The sequence below is a fragment of the Pteronotus mesoamericanus genome, unplaced genomic scaffold (assembly GCF_021234165.1).
Source record: "Pteronotus mesoamericanus isolate MK-2021 breed Mesoamerican mustached bat unplaced genomic scaffold, CSHL_Meso_final contig_50, whole genome shotgun sequence".
Classification (NCBI taxonomy): domain Eukaryota; kingdom Metazoa; phylum Chordata; class Mammalia; order Chiroptera; family Mormoopidae; genus Pteronotus; species Pteronotus mesoamericanus.
The window spans coordinates 39,641,892-39,663,804 of record NW_026555186.1 but is presented as its reverse complement, the minus strand read 5'-3'; the positions used below and the strand labels follow the sequence as shown (position 1 = coordinate 39,663,804).

At 38.1% G+C, this 21,913-nt stretch overlaps 1 protein-coding gene across 1 annotated transcript in view; it reads right to left on the bottom strand.

Moving 5' to 3' along the window:
* Positions 1-21,913, bottom strand: part of ADGRV1 (adhesion G protein-coupled receptor V1) — a 507,230-nt gene that overhangs the window by 282,943 nt on the left and 202,374 nt on the right. Inside the window, exons 65-74 of the mRNA XM_054578596.1 lie at positions 20,037-20,185; positions 19,103-19,304; positions 17,712-17,931; positions 15,414-15,653; positions 13,788-13,937; positions 12,290-12,763; positions 7,250-7,393; positions 4,690-4,864; positions 3,819-3,954; positions 1,051-2,120 (exon numbers count right to left, since the gene is read on the bottom strand). Of these exons, the coding sequence (XP_054434571.1) occupies positions 1,051-2,120; positions 3,819-3,954; positions 4,690-4,864; positions 7,250-7,393; positions 12,290-12,763; positions 13,788-13,937; positions 15,414-15,653; positions 17,712-17,931; positions 19,103-19,304; positions 20,037-20,185 (2,960 nt within the window). The remainder of the gene's footprint in view (positions 1-1,050; positions 2,121-3,818; positions 3,955-4,689; positions 4,865-7,249; positions 7,394-12,289; positions 12,764-13,787; positions 13,938-15,413; positions 15,654-17,711; positions 17,932-19,102; positions 19,305-20,036; positions 20,186-21,913) is intronic.

Sequence of the window (21,913 nt, the reverse complement as noted above, 5' to 3'; positions counted from 1 at the left end):
AAACTTACCCATGTTTGTATAAAATAGCAGAGTAGGCAAGAACCCTGAGATGGCAGCCTTGTCAATACTCGAATTAGTGTACAGTGTGGACGAGTTAATCCACTTAAAGAAATATAGTATGATTTCAGAGGGAAATTGCAAATTATCACCAAAAGATGTTATAAGATACATGAAGACTCTTTAAAAAAAATCACTGCATTTTTGAGCTATTGTAATATAACTCAATAGTATAAAAGCTATATAATATACTAAATTGGTCCAAAAATAGAACAAAAGAAAATAATTTTAGTCTACTTCCCAACAGATACAAAGAAATTCTTGATAATGAGATCTTAGACTTTGGGATGGATTACTGAAAGTGGCTGGGAAATTCAGAATGAGGTTTCAAAGCAGTATAGGCAATTGTATACGTGGATTACTAAATTAAGTGTATTCTGGAAGAAGAACATGGACTTAAGTATGTGTAAGGTTTTCCCTATATTGTGAAAGTATAGATTTATAGATTCTTTAACTAGCTCTGAGCTAAGTGCTGTTTACATTGCTATATTTTAGCCTGGCACCTTGGAATATCATCATGTGTTCATGATGTGGGTCCAAGTCATAGGAAAATGATGTTTTTAAAATTTTTCTACTTTTCAAATACAGTTTACTTCCAATATTACTTTGTATTAGTTTCAGGTGTACAGTGTAGTGGTTAGACAATCATATACTTTACAAAGCATTTCCCATGATTTTTCCAGTACCCACTTGACACCACACATAATTATCAAAATATTATTAACCATATTCCCTATGCTGTACTTTACATCTCTGTGACTTATGTAACTACCAAGCTGTACTTCTTAATACCTTCCCCTCTTTCACCCAGTCTAACCTCTGGCAACGACCAGTCTGCTCTCTGTGCCTATGATGTGGGGAAAATGTTATTTTAATGAATAACTATGAGTGACTCAAGTAACCAACCCTTTAAATGAAAAGACAGAATAATCTTCCAAAAAATCCTGATTGAAAAAGCAGTACATTTTTATATCCATCACTCCAAAGACATACCGGCAATAACGATCATGGCAAAGGCCCCAAATCCAGTGTCATCCTTTCCCTTCATGATCTGGGCTCCCCCTCGGGGGTCTGTGAGAAACACGTAGAAGAATTCCTGTCCCTCAGGCTCATCATCATCCAAAATTTGAAACGATACTTTCTGTTCTCTTTCTCCATCTACAAATGTCAGGACAAGAGTTTGTTCTTCAAAGTCCTCTTCTTCAACTGCCCATGTTAAGTTGGAAAGTCCATGGATATCATGAAAGGGCAAAGCAGTCGGTTCCTTCTGAGCAGACCTTTCACCAAACGTTTTAACTGTTACACTGACGTTGCCATTAGTCCCACCAGTTCTTCGGACAAGAACTTCTGCGGTGGTAAGGGTTCCATTCTTCATCTCCTCTTCAACGTAAACTACAGGTGGCCCAAGACTAAATGTTCCATGAATGAAAACATCTGCAGTAACAGTGGCCACATCAGGCGCTTCAGACATGGCAGGTGAACCAGGGAGGGTGGCAGGTTTCTCAGGGATCACAGTTGCCTCAGTAACAATGCCAACCATTTCAGTTGGCTGTGGAACGACAGTTATCTTGGTCACATCAGGGTGTGAGATGGAGGAGTCTGCAGCCGCCGTTGTCTTGGTAAAGGAAATATCCATTCCTGCCAAGTCATCATTATCCAATATTGTGATCACGGCCACACTGAAATCTAGATTCAGGCGTGGTCTCCAATTTGTTTTTGTAAACTTGTGTAATCCTTTAATTTCTACCGAAGTTAGATTAATGTAAAAAAATTCCTCTACTTCAGGAAGCTGGTCATTAATAATGATTATTTCAAAATTAACCTCAGCTTGGAATTTTTGAAAAAGCAGTTCTCCACTGTGAACAGGCTCAAAATCTTCCAGTGGCTCTGCACTTCCTGCAGTTGTCTGATAGGAAACTTCTACAAGGCTGCCGTGGAACCCAAAGAGTCTTTGCACATGTAATCTGATCATCTGTGTGTCCTCTGACACTATGATATTTCTAGAACTAGGGGAAAACTGAAAGATTCCCATTGGTTCAATTTCAGCCACAGTGAAACCCGATCTGGAAAAAAAAATGAAACAATTAATGAAAATAGGAATGCCACTGCAGAAATTCATCTTTCACATATTTAAGATGCTGCTCACGAAGGCTTCTTAAAATGACATGCCCTTTCAAATTCCGTAAAACCCTACTTACTTATTGATGACTATACCAAGCAGGAGAAATGTAAGAACAGGAGCTGCTGTCACTGCTGAGGGGACCTAACACATGTCGGCACAGTGAAGAGCTCATAGGTCTCTGCTCCGTTTCCCCAGTCATCCCTGAGCAGCTTTCTGACGGGTCTGAAACGTCAGGCTCTCTGCCATGATCAGCACTCAGGAAACCAAACATTCTTAACTGCTCTGGATGTCAGCCAAGTTTCTCATCTACCAAATAGAAATAGTTGGTCCCACCAGATGCAAAATCCCTCTCTCTTCCAACTGACTCATAATAGAACTAGTCTCTCACACAAATGTTACTAACTATGCATATGTGAATTGGAAGAAACATCCATGACAGTTGTTAATCCTTAGCTTTATCCTATGGAATTTTGTTGTGAGTTAATAGTTATGTCAGAAGTAATACTGGTAGCCTGTCAGCTTAATTCAGACCACAGACATATTTTCTTTGGCTTAGAGTTTGGTGGGGTTTTTTTTAATGTAAATTTGAATGTCTTCAGGGAGGACACCCTAGCATCTATCACTCTCTATTGTAAAGCTCTGATAACTCAACACACAGCACAGCGGTTAAGAGCTCAGACAGTGGCCAGGCACTGAATTCAGACCGTGGCCCCAACAATTATTACTTGTGGAACACTAGGTATGTTACATGATCTATCTGGACTCACTTTCTTTATCTATAAAATAGGACTAATGATAATATCTATGTACTATGGCTGCTGTGAAAAGTAAAAGAGTAAATGTATATCAATCTTAAAGAATGCCTGGCCTGTAAAACTGGCCTAATCACTATAAAACTTAGGCATTTGAATGTGTTACCCTGAAATGCATACTGTGGCCAAACCCTTTTAAAATGACATATGTATAACCTAAAGCCATATGATTCTGTCCACCAGTACTTCCCACACAAAAATACGTACACAAACACACTTGAACACAGAGCAATTCTGCCCACATATTTTCTAAATAAGTAGACTGAATAACAGAAAGATGAAGTAACTTTCCCCAAGTCACACAGCAAATAAGTGGTAAAGCCAGGACTAAATCCATGCTAAGGTCTGTCCTGTGTTGTTCTGATCAAGCACATCCCAGGTATGAGAAAATTAAATTGCTCTTGCTCACACATATTTATCTGCAAATATTCTGATTTAAATTAAACTCAAAAGAGCCATTGGTACAAGTCATATTATTACCCTGCTATGATGGCTTCTTCTTACTCTGAGTCCCTTGGGGAAAGCAAGTATCTTCCAGCTACTTCTCAAAAGATAGCTCCTTTAAAAACAGGTGGCTTTGCCATTATGTTTCTTATTGGACATGTTACCCCTGGCCAACCTTGAATTAGAGGTTGTGATGAACCCCCTTCAAGGCAAAGAGCAGAGGTGAACGGTCAGCCTTCCTCCGGGCACACTAGGCATGCAGGCCATACATTACTCTACGCCACAGCTGCTTTTGCATCTGCTTCAGGGAAAGTGATCCTTGTGAGGTTTTCTTCTCCTGTTGCAACTAATAAATTCCAGATTATTCCTCAGAGCCTTCTTACCTAAGTTCGGCCCCGCCAGGGGCACTGCTCTGCACTCCTGAGAGGTGGACGACAAAGGCCTCTGGCTGCCCAGGGCTGGGGAACGTCCACAGCAAGACACCTTTACTTTGTTCTCCGTGGGAAAATGAAAGGCTCCCTGAAAGGGAACATGAAAAGCGAAGTAGGGTATCATCTCTGAGTTCTTAAGCTGTGATTCAACTACTAAATGTGTAGAAAAATATCCCCTTTTTCAAAATTCCATCTTGGAAAACCTGTATAATTTCGTTAACCAGTGTCACTAAATAAATAAGTAAACAAAATAAACCTAAAAAATTCTATGGCAGTCTACAAAAATTAAAACATTTTAAAAGTGGGGAAAGAGGGAAATTAAAATGCAGCAAATTCCCTAATCCACACTAACCTTGCCTTCAGTCCCTGGCTACTCCCACTGGTTGATGTCAAGCCTTCTAACATTTGTTTCTCATTCATCCTCATAATGTGAATGGTATAATTAAAAAATAAAGTAGATTAAGTAGCAGTTGCTCTACTGTCAAATATTCAGGTAAACATGTAAATGGGCACAAAGGTACACCTTTTTCTACACCGTACGGTTCAAACTAAGTTTTTTAAAATTATTTTTAACAAATTCCTAATGTATAAAGAGTCTGCGCAGTGACCACTGTTTCCGGGTGAGGTATGAAATTTTTAATTTGATTGAATAAACTGTCATCCTCACCAAGCAGCCTTTGCAATTTGACCACTTAAAAATGGAAACACTGTATTACAAAATAAACAGTTCATTTTTCCAGAGTAAGGATGACCCAAGAAAACTAGCAGCCAATTACACACCTCCACGTTTTACAGAGCAGATCTTAGAAAAGCTACAACTTACCCAGTTTTGGGGTCATGTTGCCAACAACAATGAATTCAGGGATTTCTAACCCAGGAGCATATCCAGCCGCCCAGGCAACCCTGAGGGAGCCATATGTGCCTCTCCTAGAAATCACCACTTGGCTCGTCCCAGCGGTGATGTCCGTGAGTGAAAAAGCAGGAGATTCAAATCCAACCTGAGGAAAAACATGCTGAGAACATTGTACTTCTCTCTAAAGGTTCTTGTTTTCTGAAGAGTGGATTAAAAGTCAACTTACTGTTGGTTTACACAATCTATTTTCCTGTTTTAAAATATATTCAATTGAAGAGTTATGTTTAAGAAATAAGATCAGAGACTTGACAATTCATTCTAGTTTGTAATTCTGATTATAGTTTATAACTTTTTAAATCAAGATATACTCCTTTGAATTAACAATATCCAAAAAAATGAATGTAATTATAGTTAAATGAAAGCAAAAGGTTCAAAATGGCATGGTAGTATGACTCATTCACGGGTCTTTGTGGAACCCAATTTGTCTAGAACGGAAATTTGACTTCTTTCTAAGACATAATAATATAGTCTTTGTTTATAAAAATGAGAATGAAATAGATTTTCTATTAAGGTTGTTTTCAGCTATGTAAGTCAATTTAATCTTTTTTTATTTCTAAGGATAAGAAAGCTTCAAAGATTTTTAAAAATATTTTTCATCCACATCAAGTAAGATCTATTCTTAAGGGCTGTCTTCCCAGGGCACCCTGGCATTTATAAATGATTTATAGATGAATTAAACTGCTGGTCAGTGAGTAAGAATAAAACCAGATGCCTGGCTTCATTTGGACAAATCAGTTTACCTCTTTTAGTCTCAGTATCTACAAATTTGGAATACCATATGATTGACAATTCTAAATTAAGTCTAATTCTCCCCATTTTAAATTAAAATGGAGAGTAGCAGAAAAGTGTGAGAGGGTGCCACAAGATAACTTCTGGAGATAAAGAGGAAAAAAAAAGCAAGAAAACTCCATTTTGACACCAGATTAGACTGACAAAAACTTTAGTACATCTGAGGTCATGATTGCTACATGGCTAGAGGCTGTTTAAAAGTGTCCTAGCCACACACCTCACCCCATACAAATACTGGTAAGGAGGCCAACGGTACACTGAGGATGGGAGTGCACGGTGACAGCCCTGATCTTGCCCCTTGAGGTGATACAATACTGTGACAATGTTCATGGACAAGGAGTAGGAAATAGTTATTATGTGAAATGGATGATGCAAGTTGAAACCAATCTTTTGTTTAACAACCTGTGAGCAAAAAGAAGACAGCACAACTGCAAAGCTTTGTTAAATTCTATACCCTCGTTCCCTTGAACAGAGGAGGTGCAGAAAGAAAACGATTCTTCCCAGTTACTTTTAATGTGGGTGGATTCCACTTCAAGGGACCAAGCAGTTCACGAGGGAGTAACTGAACGACCAGGGACCCTGTCACACAAGCTGCCGGTCAGATCTACCCACACTCCTGCCCTTCATCTGCACAGATTTCACGTCCGTATTTTGGGCCAGGCCTGTCTCAGTCAAGATGAAGGAGCTCCCAGCTTAAGGAAAGGATGCAATGATTCCTCATAATGGTTTCAAAAATACATTCATCACCACTGCCTGAGACAATAGCCCTATCTTGCTCCTAATACTGACTGAATCAGCCTACGCAGGAAATAAGCCCCTGAGGTTGTTTTTTGTTCTCATGGAATTCATGAAGGGATGAGGAAATGACCTTTCCTACACTGACCTCAGGTAAAAGACTCAAATGCTTAGGTGCAACTGTGTCACGGGCTTTCAACACTATACCTACATCAGCACAAATGTGCCACAGAAAAAAAGAGTCTTGAAAATTAAGAGCAAATAAATGAAAAAGTTTGAAATATTAACTTATGTTTCATTCTAATTATAATTATTTAGCATAAAATACCTCAATATTCAGTATCAAGAAAAAACCCCTGGAAATTCTGACTCTGCACAATTGTTGTTTCAAAAATTCTATACCTTATATTCAAATTTTACAAGAGACAAACTTTCTAAAACTCCAAAAAGGAAATATATTACTCAAATGTCTGAAACTGACTAGTTTCATACAATATATTCATAATATCTACTTTGATACTCATAGTACTTAGATTTTAATTTTATTTTTAATTTCCTTAAATTTTTTTCAATTACAGTTGACATACAATATCATATTTGTTTCAGGTGTACAACATAGTGATTAGACATTTATATACTTTATGAAGTGATCACCTTGATAAGTCTAGTACCCATCTGATACTATACATGGTTATTATAATATTATTGACTATAATCCCCATGCTGTACTTTACATCGCCATGATTATTTTAATAACTGGCGATTTGTAATTCTTAACCCCTTTAACCTTTTTCACCCATCTCCCTACAAGATTACTTAGATTTACTTAGGATTACTTAGATTTAAGGAAATAGTAAGTCTTAAGAAATTCTGTCTGAATCTTAGGCCTTCCTATAAAAGCTGCCCTCTAGTTTCTCCCAGATACACCACGCCCAGGGCCAGTTACCTGAGAATTGGCAGCTTTCTCGGGGACAGGAAGGACAGCAGCTTTCGCTCCCTGGAGGACTTTCGGCGTGCCGTAGAGACGTCCGCCAACCAGCATCACAGTCACCAGTTGCAATGTGAAATGAGAGCCCAGTGATAGAAAGACCTACAAACGAACAGTATCAATGACTTTTTTAGTAGTAAAAATAATACCTTCCAGAGAAAAATACTAACGTTTGGCACAAGTCATCAGCACTCTGCCTCAGAATACATTTGTATCAGTTTCATCAATCTATGCCCTTTCCCCGATGTTATAAAACAAATCACTGTTACGAAGACTGTGGGGTGAATACAGAAAAACACAAATTTGCAAATTCTCCACGTGTTCCCAAATGGTATCAGGAATGATGATACACACAAGTGGGATTAGTGATAGAATCACGTGGTACAGGAACGGCAAGAGCTCACAGCTGAATAGCGGCAGGCCCTAAACCCAGGAAAACTCAAGTCCTCCCCCTTCATTGGTTGTAATAAATAACCCTGCTATTTACTCAAAATGGACAATAATTTAGGTGTACTTATTATTTGAATATTTGACAAATAATTGCTAACATCACGTATTAAATCATAAATTTTCAGAGTTGTAGAATCCAGCAAAGTGGGGGAAATCCTGAATTTTAAAATTGGTGGTTTTCTAAGTTTTTTTTTTAAATATACGTTTTCCCATAGAAATAGTGGTTGATAATGGACAGGCCTCCAAGTTACCCCACAACCTGGCAGATTACCAAAAAATCTGCATATCTCTATTGAATGTAAAAATAACCATTTCTGTGGAGTTGTTATTTTTTTAAGGATAATCAATGTACTTAAACATATATCATAACCCCCCAAACGTGCAAAATGTGTACCACGGTGGTTTCAAACACTGAACAACATGAGGGTAACAGGTGTCGCATTCATTTAATCAATCTTTGTTTTTGTCAAAATGACATTCACTGAACATGAATCATAGGTCAAGCGCTAAGGAAAGAAAAATCAATCACAGTGTTCTGATTTCAACCAGGTGTCCCCGACCTGTCCCCTCAGGATATGTCCCTTCTCCCCCATGCAGTTCCCTGGCTGGGCAGCTACAGACTTTCATCCCCACTTCTGAGGAATGAAGGGCTGGGCTCCCAGTCGCGTGCGCCTCCCCACCCGGCTCCTCGGTGCACGAGCCCAGCCAGCATGCACAGCCTCCTGTGATGCAGCAAATCCCCAGGGCACAGTAACTGCAGAAGCTGAACAGCAAACTTGGGGGGGTGGAAAAAGCTGGTCTGCCTCCAGAAGAAAAGCAGGTAATTGATTTGAAGAGGAACTTGAAGGATTTTAGGAGTGGTTAATGTTCTCCAGAATGCCCTTCCATTTCCCTGACCCAGGACTGAAGCACCAATGCTATCTTCCATATTTCCCACGGTTCTGGATTGCATTTGGGTATAAACAGAATTCATAGCCCCAAATATCCCGTGCATGTCTCAAACCCTGCTTATCCACATTTTTATAACTGGAGGTTAATGGGCCTTCTGCACTAGGCAAGAAGCAACAGGGTGACGGGGACTTATCTTTGTCACCTTTGTATCTGCTGTGCTTATCACATCACAGTGAATGGCTCAGAGTAAACACTCAACGTTTGAATAAGCGACTCAACCACCAATGTAAAATTCTGCTCACATTCTAGTTTAAATACTTTAAAACTTAGACTTGTTTTCTTTAGTGGGCCAATGATTATTATCGTCAGTTATGCACCCTACCGAAAAAGTCTGTTGTTAACCAGGGGAGGCAACCGTTTACACATCCAGGTCCTCATGTTAAACCAGCACTAACAGTCTTCTAGATTTCAGAGCCTAAAGGAAAATTATCTGTTCAAAGACCCCCTGTCCTTGTCTGTGGCTGACCTGTCCAAAGCCCTAACTTATCCTGAGAGGGAGGAACAGGTGGAAATCTTCCAAACTTCAAAGAGCAATGCATTATATCCAGGATATGTAGGGAGCGGGAGACCACTGAAAAAGTTTTACCCTCAGTTTGAGAGCGTGTCACACCCTGCCCTGAGCACTTACCCTGGAACGCTAATTCACATAAGATCACCTAATATAGTCTGCATACAGTCTTACCCCACAATCCTGGAATGGGAGAGAAAGAAGCAGCCTATGCAATTTTAAATACGTTACCAAGTGAAATTAAAATAAGGAAGTAAGAGGAAGCTTTTGTGTATGCAGAAGTCAAATTCTGTTAGTTTCTATTTAAAATAGAAATTAAAAAAATAATAAAACTAGGTTCAAAAAAAGATACTGAAAAATTCAGATTCACATAGGTATTAGGAAAGCTAAGTATCTTTATAAGCCTATGTAAGCTTTATAAGCTTATATATTTTAATGATATCTTTGTATTATTAAGCTTTTTAAATGAAACCTAAAGAAGACTACCATCTTTCAAAAATGTTCCAGGTAGGACTCGCAAGAGACAATCTCAGAGTTGGGCAGATCAATGGTTTTGGTCAATGTAAAATATATCACATATTTTGGTTTTCCTATACATAGTCTAAAAATAATTTTGTACTTTCCACATTACTTAGTAAAATAGAATGATGTAATCTTCAATGAGCCAAGTCTTATTGACAAATGAAATCTTACTGTAAATACAAGATATATAAAACAAAACTATTCCTAGAAGGAATGTTCTCTTGTGTTCATCAGTAGATTATAACTTTAATGTGTTTAGAAGGTGATGTTACACAGATATGTATGCAAAAATATTTCAAGTTATTGTGTAATTATATAATTACATTATGCCATTTAAGCACAGTCTATTAAAAAACTGATCATTTGTAAACAAGACTTTATAAAATGATATTCTGGTTAAATTAACCCACCTCTTATTTCCCCAGCTTTGCACTCTATTTCAGTCTTGAGAATTTTTGGATACAGAAACTGAAGTTAAAAATTGATATAATAGGGCTGTGGCATTGAGTCAATTTCCCAAAGAACTACAAGGACACAAGAATAATTATGGAACCCACGTTTCACTAATAAGCTTCCATTTTTCTCCTTTATTAAACAAGAAAAGTAAAGATTCAGGTACACAAAAGGTCAAAAAGCTACATAGGCCCTGGCTGGTGTGGCTCAGCTGATGGTAACATCATACTGTAAACTAAAGGTCATGGGTTCAATTCCCAGCCAGGGAACATGCCTGGGTTGCTGTTCGCTCCCCTGGTTGGGGCGCGTACGGGAGGCAATGGGTCAATGTTTCTCCCGCACATCAATGTTTTTCTCTCTACCTCCCTCCCCTCTCTCTAAAATCATAAGCATGTACTTAAATAAGGATAAAGGCTACATTGTAGATACAAATTAGTATAACATGCTTGTTGATTATTCTGAACGGCAGCCTGTTTTCTATTGATCATAACTTTATATGAAACTAAAATAATCAATTACTGACTGGGCTAAACTTAGTGAAACACAAATAAGAAACTGCTTCACTTTTCTCCTATTACTGCTTTGTGGGGTTTCTTTTGTTGACAATGCTGTGGGTAAATCTTGAGGTTTTCTGTTACTTTCAGGAAGGTAAAGGCCAGACTTATATCAGTCAAAAGTTCCATCATGCATACTGTCAAAGCTCCCCTGGTTACCCCTGTTTTTGTTTGCTTCATAGTTCAGGGTCTCCGGTGGAAAAGGGGATGCGGCATGATGTGTCAATACTCTTCCTGTCCTATACCCTTAGACCTATGCGCCAATCTCTGGCACTTTCAAGTTTGGAACAGAAGAGAGTCACTTTGCGAGAGAATGACAAAATGTACTGCCTCACAGGTGCAGTCCTTTCTTGCCTAACACTGGCTGCCCTCTCTCCTTCCTTGAAGACAAGTCCTCAATTTCTGACCCTTTCCTGGAACTGACATGGGTGTTCCTCAAGGACTTCAGAATTCCACTCCGCACCATTCCTCCAGATGTGGTGACTTTTTTTAGATTCTCTCCTAGCTTCATAATCCACTCCACAGACTCTTCTCAAGACTATTCTAATGTAATTACTCTCTGGGGCAGCCTTTCTCAACAAAAAGACAACTAATCCCCAGTGCCATAATGCATCTCATGTATGAAATAAATTAATTTCTCTTTTATGCATATAGAATGATACTAGTTATGTACCATTCTCTGAAGAAGTAAGACAAAGAGTCACCCATGCCCTGGCTGGTTGGTTGGACTGTCATCCCATACACCATAAGGTGTGGGTTCAATCCCCAGTCAAGGCACATTCCCAGCTTGCGGTTTCAGTCCTAGTCAGAGAGCCCACGGAAGGCAATGAATTGATGTTTCTCTCTCACATCATGCCTCTCTTTCTCTCCCCCCACATCCCTCCCTCTCTGTCTAAAATCAATAAACATATCCTTGAGTGAAGATTTAAAAAAAAGTCACTCAAATCACTTTCCATGGTTTAGACTGAGAAAGGCTGCTGAGATATCTACCTGACTCATAGGAAATTCACACATTCTTATCACTCTCACCCCAAATGCTTCCTTGACAAGTCTACTGCCTTCTCTCGTTATTACTGTCAAGAAAGTCAGAGCCGATTTACTATGTTCTAGATCTGCAAGGACAGAAGCAGTACCAGTAGTTTCTGTGTTCATGTAGCCCTTCCAACCTCCAGGGAGCATATGTCAGTCCCACAGGAAAGCCTACATTTCTCCCCTTCATCAAGTATCGTGTGTGTATGCGTACATGTGCGTGAATATGCATACATGTATAGCAATTGAAATAATTTCTGGAAGTTTGTAGATATTAAATAAATGCCTGCTACTATCTAGACAAAATAGACAAAATATTTTATCTTCAAATTGGTATATATTTATTCATTTATAATCAGCAAATACGTCACTTCTATGTATTATGCAGTAATTACTATGCATCTTCCAAGGCATTTTTCATGGTTACATTTAAATATACGAATAAGATTTAAACTGATCATGAGGTAAGTCCGGGCTCTCACTGAAGAAGTTTGATTGGAATGATGAGGACCCTAAAGAAATACTACAAACCTGACTCTTTACTGGCACCGTGTCCACCTGGTATCTGGCACCATCACTGACCACCAGCTGCCTCTCGGCATTCTCCGCAACTACTGGCTGCTCCCTATGATCAAATGATATTCGATATCCAACAGCCACATCTCCAAAAGTTCCGGCAAGCCTGGTTACATTAATTTGGATGAATCTACTAAGGTTCTGCCCAATAAGCACTGACTGGCGATCTGCATACAGAGCAAACACTCCGTGTGGGTCATCACTTGCAGAAACAGAGAACTGTGTGATGCGTTTTTCCGGATCCAGTTCTGCTCCTCCTTCTACAGAAACAAGCTGAAGCACATACTCTTCCTCTATCTCAGGTATATCATCTGGTAGCAAATGAATGTCAAAGCTCACTTCACTCTCTCCATCAGCAATGGTGAAAAATCCTTTTGTAGAAAGAAAGTCTCCAGTAATATCAAACTGGCTACTTATTTCCCAGTAAACCTAAAATAAAAGGGAAAAAAATTCAGCAACATTATATAATTCAGTAAACTGAACCCAAATCCTTTAAATTGTTTTCCTTTCTAATATACAAAACGGAATTATTAATTGTGCATCATTGTATTCCAAAGAAAGTCTCCAAGCAGTTAGTTTAAATAGTGGCATGCATATCATGAAAGCATATTAGCTCTCTCAGGCTGTCATATGCAATTTGCAGGACAAGATTACAAAACCTCCTTTTATCTTCTTTTAAAATAATAACTAGGAGAGACATAGCGGAGCAAGTTAACTTTAAAATACCAGCACCACAAATACACTCAATAGTAAACCATAGACAGTATTTGAGGGCAAAAAAGTAATCTAATGTTTCATATCAGAATTGTTTGTTTTTTAACTACAAGAAAAGATATACTAGATTTCTTAGAATTAAGAGTTATTTTCCGAGGATTTTTGGCCTCTGAACCATAAAGATTCAACTGAACAAGTGCCAGGTACAGGAAATGAGGTAACTTCAAAGAGAAATTTCACAAAATATGTTTTTTTTGAGAAAACAAGTAACCTAGATCTGTTAGACGAGTATCTTGATGATTTACAAGGGCACCCTCAAATGTTTTATATCAATGAACACACAAATGTAACTGCTTAAAAATCAGTTGCTAAGTGAAAACATTATATTGAGAAATAAAGCCCTGGAGAATACATTAAGCAATTTACAAAAATCACTCAGAGATCTAAGTAGAAAAGGCTTCATGTTATAGCAAACAAGAAAATACAAAAAAGTTCTTCATGATTAAGTGTGAGGAAGATCCTTTAATCTAATTGTAACAGAGTAGAGAGACTGTGGAGGTTGGTGCTGGCGGGATAGTCTGAAGGTTCTCAAAGGAACCTTCTCAGTTTCGTTGAACACACATGTCACTTAGGTTTATGAAAACCTTTAACCAGAACGACGCCATTTCTCTGTTCTCAATCACATTTGTTAAGCAAACTGTCACTCTACTTAAAAATCAAATGAAATGAAATACGCTACCTTAATATCTCCCAAAATGCCCTTGACTCTTTTGACAAAGAAAGTAATGACCAGGGGCCCTTCCAGAGCTGATGGCTCTAGGTAGGTTTTGACAGATAGAGATTCAGGAGCAAACTGGACCACGCCATTGGGATCACCAAACTTTTGTATCTAAAAATAGAAACAGAGGAGAGTGAATTACATATTTAACAACAACGAGCGAAAATACATTATCTAACTTATCAAAACACAGATAGCTAAAGAAATAGAAGAAACACAGAAATAATACTTAAATATAAAATACCTAGCTATATGATTTTTTTTTTAAACTTTCTTTGTAACACTGATTGTTACCTAAAAAAAACAAGTAGTTCTTATTCCAAAAGGATAATGGAAATAAGTGTCTGGAAAACGGTAATTTGTAGAATCTCAAAAGGGTAGTACTTTGATGCCTCAATTTAGGTTTATTTGCCTTACATTTGTTTTATATAACCAATTAGTTTTGGTTAACTTCTTTCTACTGGTTATAATACAATGTGGAGAGCAGCAAAAAGGCCCTGTGATGCTTAGTTTCACGTGTCAGCATAAAGATTACAGTGCAGGAGTGTGTTTGGTCAATCACTAGTTCAGATGTTGCTGGGAAGGTATTTTTGTAGATGTGATTACATTTACAATCAAGTTGACTTTAAGTAAAGGAGATTATCCCCAATAATGCGAGTGTGCCTCAACTTAGAAATCCTGCATCAGTTTCCAGCCTGCTGGCCTGCCTCACAAAATTCAAAGGCAAGACACAACTTCACTTCTTTCCTGGGGTTTCTGCCTGCTACACTGCCTGCTTGCCATTTTTCTTTCTGCCAAATTAATCTGGGGAAAGTAAATTAATTTTGTTCAGATTCTGCTGTACTGTTTTGAAATCCTTTATGGGAATGTGAAATAGTCCTCTGCCAAGATGGTCAATCTCTTGGCCCCCCCGCCCCCAAAACTTCACTATAAGAAAACCCAGAACTTGTTAAGCTTGGTTCCCACAGCCAAAGTCGATCATCATGAGTCAGTCAATCTTTCTCTCTCTCTCCCCCCTTCCCTCCTTCTCTATTTCTCTGGTAAAATATAACTGATACAGACTCCAGCAAAGAGTATTTTCCAAACTTAAAAGATGTCCACTTCTCTGTATTGATTTCAGTAGCCTTGGCCCAAGCACTTCCTGTCCTGATGGACTGGGTAGTCCATATCAAATATGCTGAATTCAACTCTAACATATCGTTGTGCTAACTGAACAAATACCAGTCTTCCTTCACACAATCTGACTCGTAACTAATTAATAATTGTTATGTACTTTGATGGAAAGATAATCAATGTTTATGATGATATCACAAATATCTGCTCTCTAAAATTTGCAAATAACTCCCAAAACACCAAATTTTCTTGAAGAGTGTAAAATAAGTATTTCTCACTATACTAAAGCTTTCTTAGAAATAACACCAATAATAAGGCTATGTAAAAAACTAATAGAACATAAGAATTATTACAACTTAATTTGGTTTTATAACGTCCAACTCACCATAAGCCTGTAGAGTTTCAAAAAAAATGCAAATGCATTTTCTCATAACTCCATCAAAAATTTGGTGGGCAAATAAAAGTCAGACTTACAATTAATGTAATGTCTTTAGCTCTGGAGTCTAATTTAGCTTCTCCTTTCACAAGTGTGAGTTTAATAACAAAGGTCTCTTCAACTTCAATTTCTTCATGAGGATAGATTGTCAGAATCAAGGTCCTCACTCCACCTTCTCCCTCTCCAAAATAGAAGTAGCCGTTCACGGGGTCCGCAATGTCTCTGTTCTGTGGCTGTAAGGCTTCCTGAGAATTGGGTCCTACTATCTCCCAGTTCACCTGCAGGGTGTTATTGTTTTTAATAGATATGGTCAGTTTTACACCAAGAGTTACTTTGCAGGATATGAAGTATTCAAAAATACACATATATATGAAAGTCTTTCTACAATGTCTCCAGAAAATTCCTGTTATCAACTCAAATTTTTAAATAATGATATTTGCATAATGATAGCGTATCAGTTTTCACGAATAACACTAACAAGAGAAATATGAGTACCTGGTCATTTTTCATCATCCCAGGGTAACAAAAATATAAAAGTACATATTTAAAAGTATATATTAGAGCAATTTAAAAAATTTAAATATATGAGCACAAAACTGTCTTGCTCTGTGCACAGGTTCTGTCAATCAAAACCTATTTGAGTAATAAAACCACGTGAAAAGTCTGCTGGATGTGCAACCTCTTCTAAATATATTTCAGTAAACTCCTAGTATAAAATGAACAGAAATTTTCATTACCTTTTATAAGAAACAACGTTTTTATATTGTAATAAATGCATTTTTGAAAGTTCCTATAATTTAAAATTGTATGCTTTTCAATATCCATGAAGAAGGAAAATTGAGCACTTCTCTTTGCTTTTTTTCTCTTTCATCAGTGTTGTACACAACTGATCACCTCCTTTTTCTTAAAACATTGTGCCCTGCACCTCCTGACTTACATGATACTCACATGATGCATACCTTCCTAGTTTCCTTCTTCCTTTACTTCTCCATTTTCTTTGCTGGCTCTCCTTCTTCAAATCCCTAAATGCTGGGTGTCTGGGGCTCAGCTCTGTATCCTTCACATCTCTTCCTACACTCCTTAGACCTCATAGTTTCAAATGCTGCATTTGTGTCAAGACCTTCCCTATCTGCAGCCCTTACACCTCCCCCACAACCCGCACTTGATCTCACTAACTACCCGACCCCTCCCTCCCCACTGGATAGGAACATGGCCAAAATGGAACTCTTGATTCTCTCCCAAGCTTCTGCACTTCAGGGAGCAGGACTATAATATAACCAGTTGCTAAAACTATCATTCTAGCAGTTATCCTTGATTATTCTTTTCCTCAGCCTCCATTAGCCCAATGAGTGTTTCTTCCAAAACATAATATCTTATTCACTTCTCTCCATTTCCTTCTCCAGCCTTGTCTGGGCGGACAGCTTTGCCCTGGACAATAGAGGGCAACGACCTCCTAACTGCCTATCCTGCTTCTCACCCGGTTTCTTGACAGTCCATTCTCCTCACAACTGTCCTAAGTGAGCTGTTTAAAATGACAAGCCAGTGGCATCAACATTAGTCCCCTGCTTATAACTTTCTAATGGCATCCTATTTGCACTTAGCATAAAATCTTTAACCTGTTTTAGGAGGTTCTCTTGATCAAACACCTACTATCTACCCATCATCTGCCCTGTGCTGTGATCCCACCGCCTCCATGCCCCTCACAACATGGACCTCTCCCGATCGCAGCATGCCAGGCCGGGAGATCTGCATTGGCCTCCCCTCTCCCCAAATACTCATCGCTCTAACAATGAACAATGGCATGACCACCTGTTTCTCATCATCCAGCTTTCCCTTTGACTGTCATATCCTCACCATCTAATCTAGAATAGCCAGTCAGCAGTGATTGTGTCTCTTGATTTTACATTCCTGCACAGCACTTAGTATTATCTGATCACCTTCCTTTCATTTATTTGGGTATTGTTCTAAAAATTTTACGAGAACAGAGACAAGGTCTGTCTTGTCCACCAGTGTATTCTCAGTGCTCACAACAGGGAAAGCACTCAACAAATACTTGCTGAATTAATGCATTCTACCAGAATCCACCACTTAATTTTTAATATGCTCTCAAGAGTTCCCTGAGGATGGCTGTATGCTGAGGAAACTGTATACTGCATACCTTTTTATGTGCTTCACAGGACTCAGAAGCTAGTGAATTAGCTCAGAAGCTAATTACCTAGTAGGTAATTAATAAATATTATTGATTGTGAATAAATGAATATATTTGAGGAATAAGAAAATCCAATGCCAAACTGAAATACCAAAAATTTTTAAAACCATGGGAATAATAACTATACCTGAATCTCTCCTAAAAGTCCTCCAGTGCGCTCCAGCACCAAGAATAAAATCATTGTGGAATTGGGATTAGGAAGAGATATTCTGCTTTGATTAAGAAATCGTACAATGCCAAAGGGAGAGTCACTCTTGGTGACCGTGATTCTGCTCACTAGGTGGCGCCCAAGGACCGCTCCGCCAGTAGCTCCAATGAGCAGAATTTCAATGGGCTCTGCAAAGTCCCTGCATTGCAAGAAGAAATTCTGTGAGTCTAAATACATTAAAATGCCTCTAAAATCCAAATAACTACTCATTTTCCTAATTGGTCATACATATTCAAGGCACAGTAGTCACACACAAAGTGGGAAGAAGAGGGTATTCTGCTAAAGGCAAAAATGATCAACTTCACTATTACATAGCCGGAGCTGGTCATTAGACTTTCTTCTTCTCTTTTAATTGTTCTATGCATTAAAGAAGTGAATTTCAGAATGCTTCTAAATTCTTATTAGAGTTTTCAAGTCTAAGGTAAAAAAAAACAAACAAACAAAAAACAAGAAAAAAACACCCAAAACTTTATGCCTGTATTTGAAAGAAGTAACATGCAATCACAATGGGCTCCCAATCCCTTTCCCTGCCCCAGTGCATGCTGCCTCCAATTTATCATTTGTTTCTCAATGGCCATATATATAATCTAAAATCCTATTAGAAGTGCAAAACACAGGTAAGGACTGGACCCCAATATTCATGTTTTCTGTATACCCACACTACAGCAGTCTCCCATTATTTGCAGTTTCGCTTTTCACGGTTTTAGTTACCTCCAGCCAAGCAAGGTCTGAAAATCTTAAGTGAAAAATTCCAGAAATAGCAATTCATCAGTTTTAAATTTCACACCATCCTAAGTAGCATGATGAAATCTCCCACTGACCCGGATACTCCCAACTGTGACACAAATGGTCCCTTTGTCTAGTGTATGTATAAGCTACACACTTTTAGTCACTTACTAGTCATCTGGGTTATCAGATTGTCTCAGTTTCAGTATTTTATTCAAGTAACCCTTATAGTAGCTTAACGCTATGTCACAGCGCCTACGTTATTCACCTCGCTTCATCTCCTTGCAAAGGCATTCACATCATCTCACATCATCGTAAGAGGGAGGGTAAGCAGAATACAATTAAGATATTTTACTACAGTATGTTGTTATAATTATTCTATTTTATCATTAGTAATTGTTGTTATTGTCTTACTGTGCCTAATTTATTAATTAAACATTAGCACAGGTACGTAGAGTAAAAAACATAATATACAGGGTTCAGCGCTACCTGCGGTTTCAGACGTCCACTGGGGGCCTTAGAATACATCCCCCGTGGATGAGAGGGATGAAACCGCTGTATTTTTGATAACACTAAGTAGTTACCTTTCACTGTCTTCAAGGATGGAGACATTTATGAAACCTAAGCTCTGTCCATGCTGAAACGTGACTGAATCGCCGTGCAGGATATAACCGGTGCCGCCGGGAACCGCGGAGGGGCTCTGAGAGATGAAGTCGGCTGTCACACGGCCGTGGGTGCCGTGCAACCTCACCACTGGAATCGTGATTGTCCCGACGTCTTCCTCCACTGTAACAGGCACTTCCAGTTAACGGGGGTGCCAGACGCAGCAACTCACTTTTATGAGATTCAGTCAAATTAAGCATGGCAATTAAATATAATGGCACAGTGCAAGTACTCGATTTGTCCATAGTTCATTTATCACTTCAAAAATGACTTGAAAATTTCATGACTTGTTTTTTAGGAGGAATAAAGTTTGTCACAAATTGGAAGTGCAGCAAACAGTATAATTAAGAATTTAAATAGCCTATGTAATCATCAGCATAGGCACTCTTCCTCCATGTGCTACATATAAATAAATGACGCTTTGTAAGTGGATATTCATTGACTTCTAATCATGAAGACAATTAAGTATTGCATAAGTTAAAAATATAGTCATAAAAATGTTTGAAATATGAATATTTCAATAATCCTAAGGTTAAAAATAATTTTTCTAAATTGCCTTGTTCCTAACCATTCAGCTTTAGCACATATAAGTAAGGAAGGGTCAAAATTGCCCAAAGGTAACTCAAAACATATTTTAAAATAAAAGTATAAATATATTAAGGCATATACAAATTCATATGAACATATATACACATATGTGTATATACATATAAAGGCATATATGTACAGGTGTGTACACACACACCCCAAACAGAGAAAATGTATGTATGAGAATTCAAACTGATAATGTTGAGCTCAGGTACCCTGTAACTCAGAAAGTAGTGGTAAGTTTATAAATAAGGTTACTGAACCTACCTTCGAAGGCAATGTACCTTGGGTCAAATTCAATGGTGCCCTCTGCATTATCATTTTTCATTATTATGACTCGGACAGTGGAGATATTTCCTATTTCAGGAGGCTGATCTACTTGAAGTCCATTTTCTTGGATGGTAAAATCATACCCTCTTGCAAAGTAATAAAAAATAAAATAAAGTGAGTACATAATTTCCTAGCATGAACTGAATGGTCCTCTTCGTTCCTATAACTTAGTCCTATTATGCATTTTAATACTTTTTAAAATTCCCAACATTAGAATACTCCTTCTCCTCCCTCCCAAAATGCTGTTTGAAACAGATTTTTGTGCTGCTCGCAATTATCACTGCCTGCATGAAACCCCAACTAATATAAAGTTATTAAACTTAGGCAATGGGGAGATAATACAAGTACAAGGGAATTGGGAAACAGTTGTTGTAAAATGAAACTCTGGGGCTAGGAATGCACCACTGAACACACACTACAATAATGGACCGAGACAGTAACGCGCACCAAACTGCAGTGCACTCCAAGACGGAGACCTGCTGGGCTGGAAATGCACGGCGTTAGACTGAGAGACTTACTTCAGAAAAATGATGAGTATTACGCCACAAAAGAAATTTCAAGCTAAACCTTCAAGATTCAATAAAATACTTTAATATCTGCAGAAAACAATTATAATCAATGCCTCTGTTATTTAATAAACATGGTAGTCTACTTGTCTAAGGACATATTTACACAAAGGAAGGTTTTTTTAGATTGCTATTACTCCCATTAAAGAAAAGTTCTGACTTCCAGAGTTTTATATCACTTAATCCCTAAAGCTAAACAAACGTCAGTAAGCCATTTTAGTCCTTTCTTCAATTTCCAAATTCTATTTACCTGGTATTTTTACCACACCTAGTTTCAAATGGTTGAAAGCTGGTTCATAAGATTATACATAAGGCAAAATCAGAAAAAGGGAATTAAAATATTAAATGATAAGAGTACCTGTTATCAATAGTCTGAGAAAGATTGTAGATAAGCAGTACATTTTCTAGCAACTAGGCAAATAGTTTATAATAGTTTTCAGATCAAAGGATGACTAGAAATTTATCTAGAAAGTAAAACTTGTTTCCCCAGAATTAAAGTTATGTATAAACTGCTTCGTTTAAAGGGTAGTACAGAGAGAGGGCAAATGCTTCAAGTCCTTCATAGTCAGTAACACTGATATGCTCTCACACTTGATGAGCTACTTTTACCAAATTTTACCTATTTTAATAGTGAGTGACCAGGTCAAATTTTAACACATTTAATATGAGTACAAATTCCTTCCCATCATCAGGCACAGAATCATCTCTGGGAAATTTAAGACCTGAAGTGCACTCTCTATTTTTTCCAGGTGGGATGATAACACACTCTAAGTCACTTAGTGAAATATTTTAGTTTAAAAAAACATTTAAAGCATGGCATTTCTATAAAATGCAAACAAGAAAAACATTTTCATGTACACGAAAACTTCCTTTAGAAGTTATATAAATGCAAACACTACTAGTGGAAGGTCTGGTGAAAGCTGTCAGTGTGGAGGGTACTTCACATGCCAAAGGCGCTTCCCACCCTTGTTAATGAGTCCCTCCCACTAAAGCAGAGAATGAGAGGGCCTCCACACGGTTCATTCTTTATCTCCAATGGAAACATGGTGCACATTAATGACCCCCTTTGACTCCATTTTTTTACCCCCTATAAAACTGGAACTAGGCGAGCATCTGCCACATTCACCCAAGGAGAACACAAAACAGCCTTCATTGATTCCAAAAAGAAATCTCTCACTCCAGCCCATTCACAGGTATAGAGATAGAAATAGGCAGAAACACATTCCCACTCCCCACTCCCGAACCAGA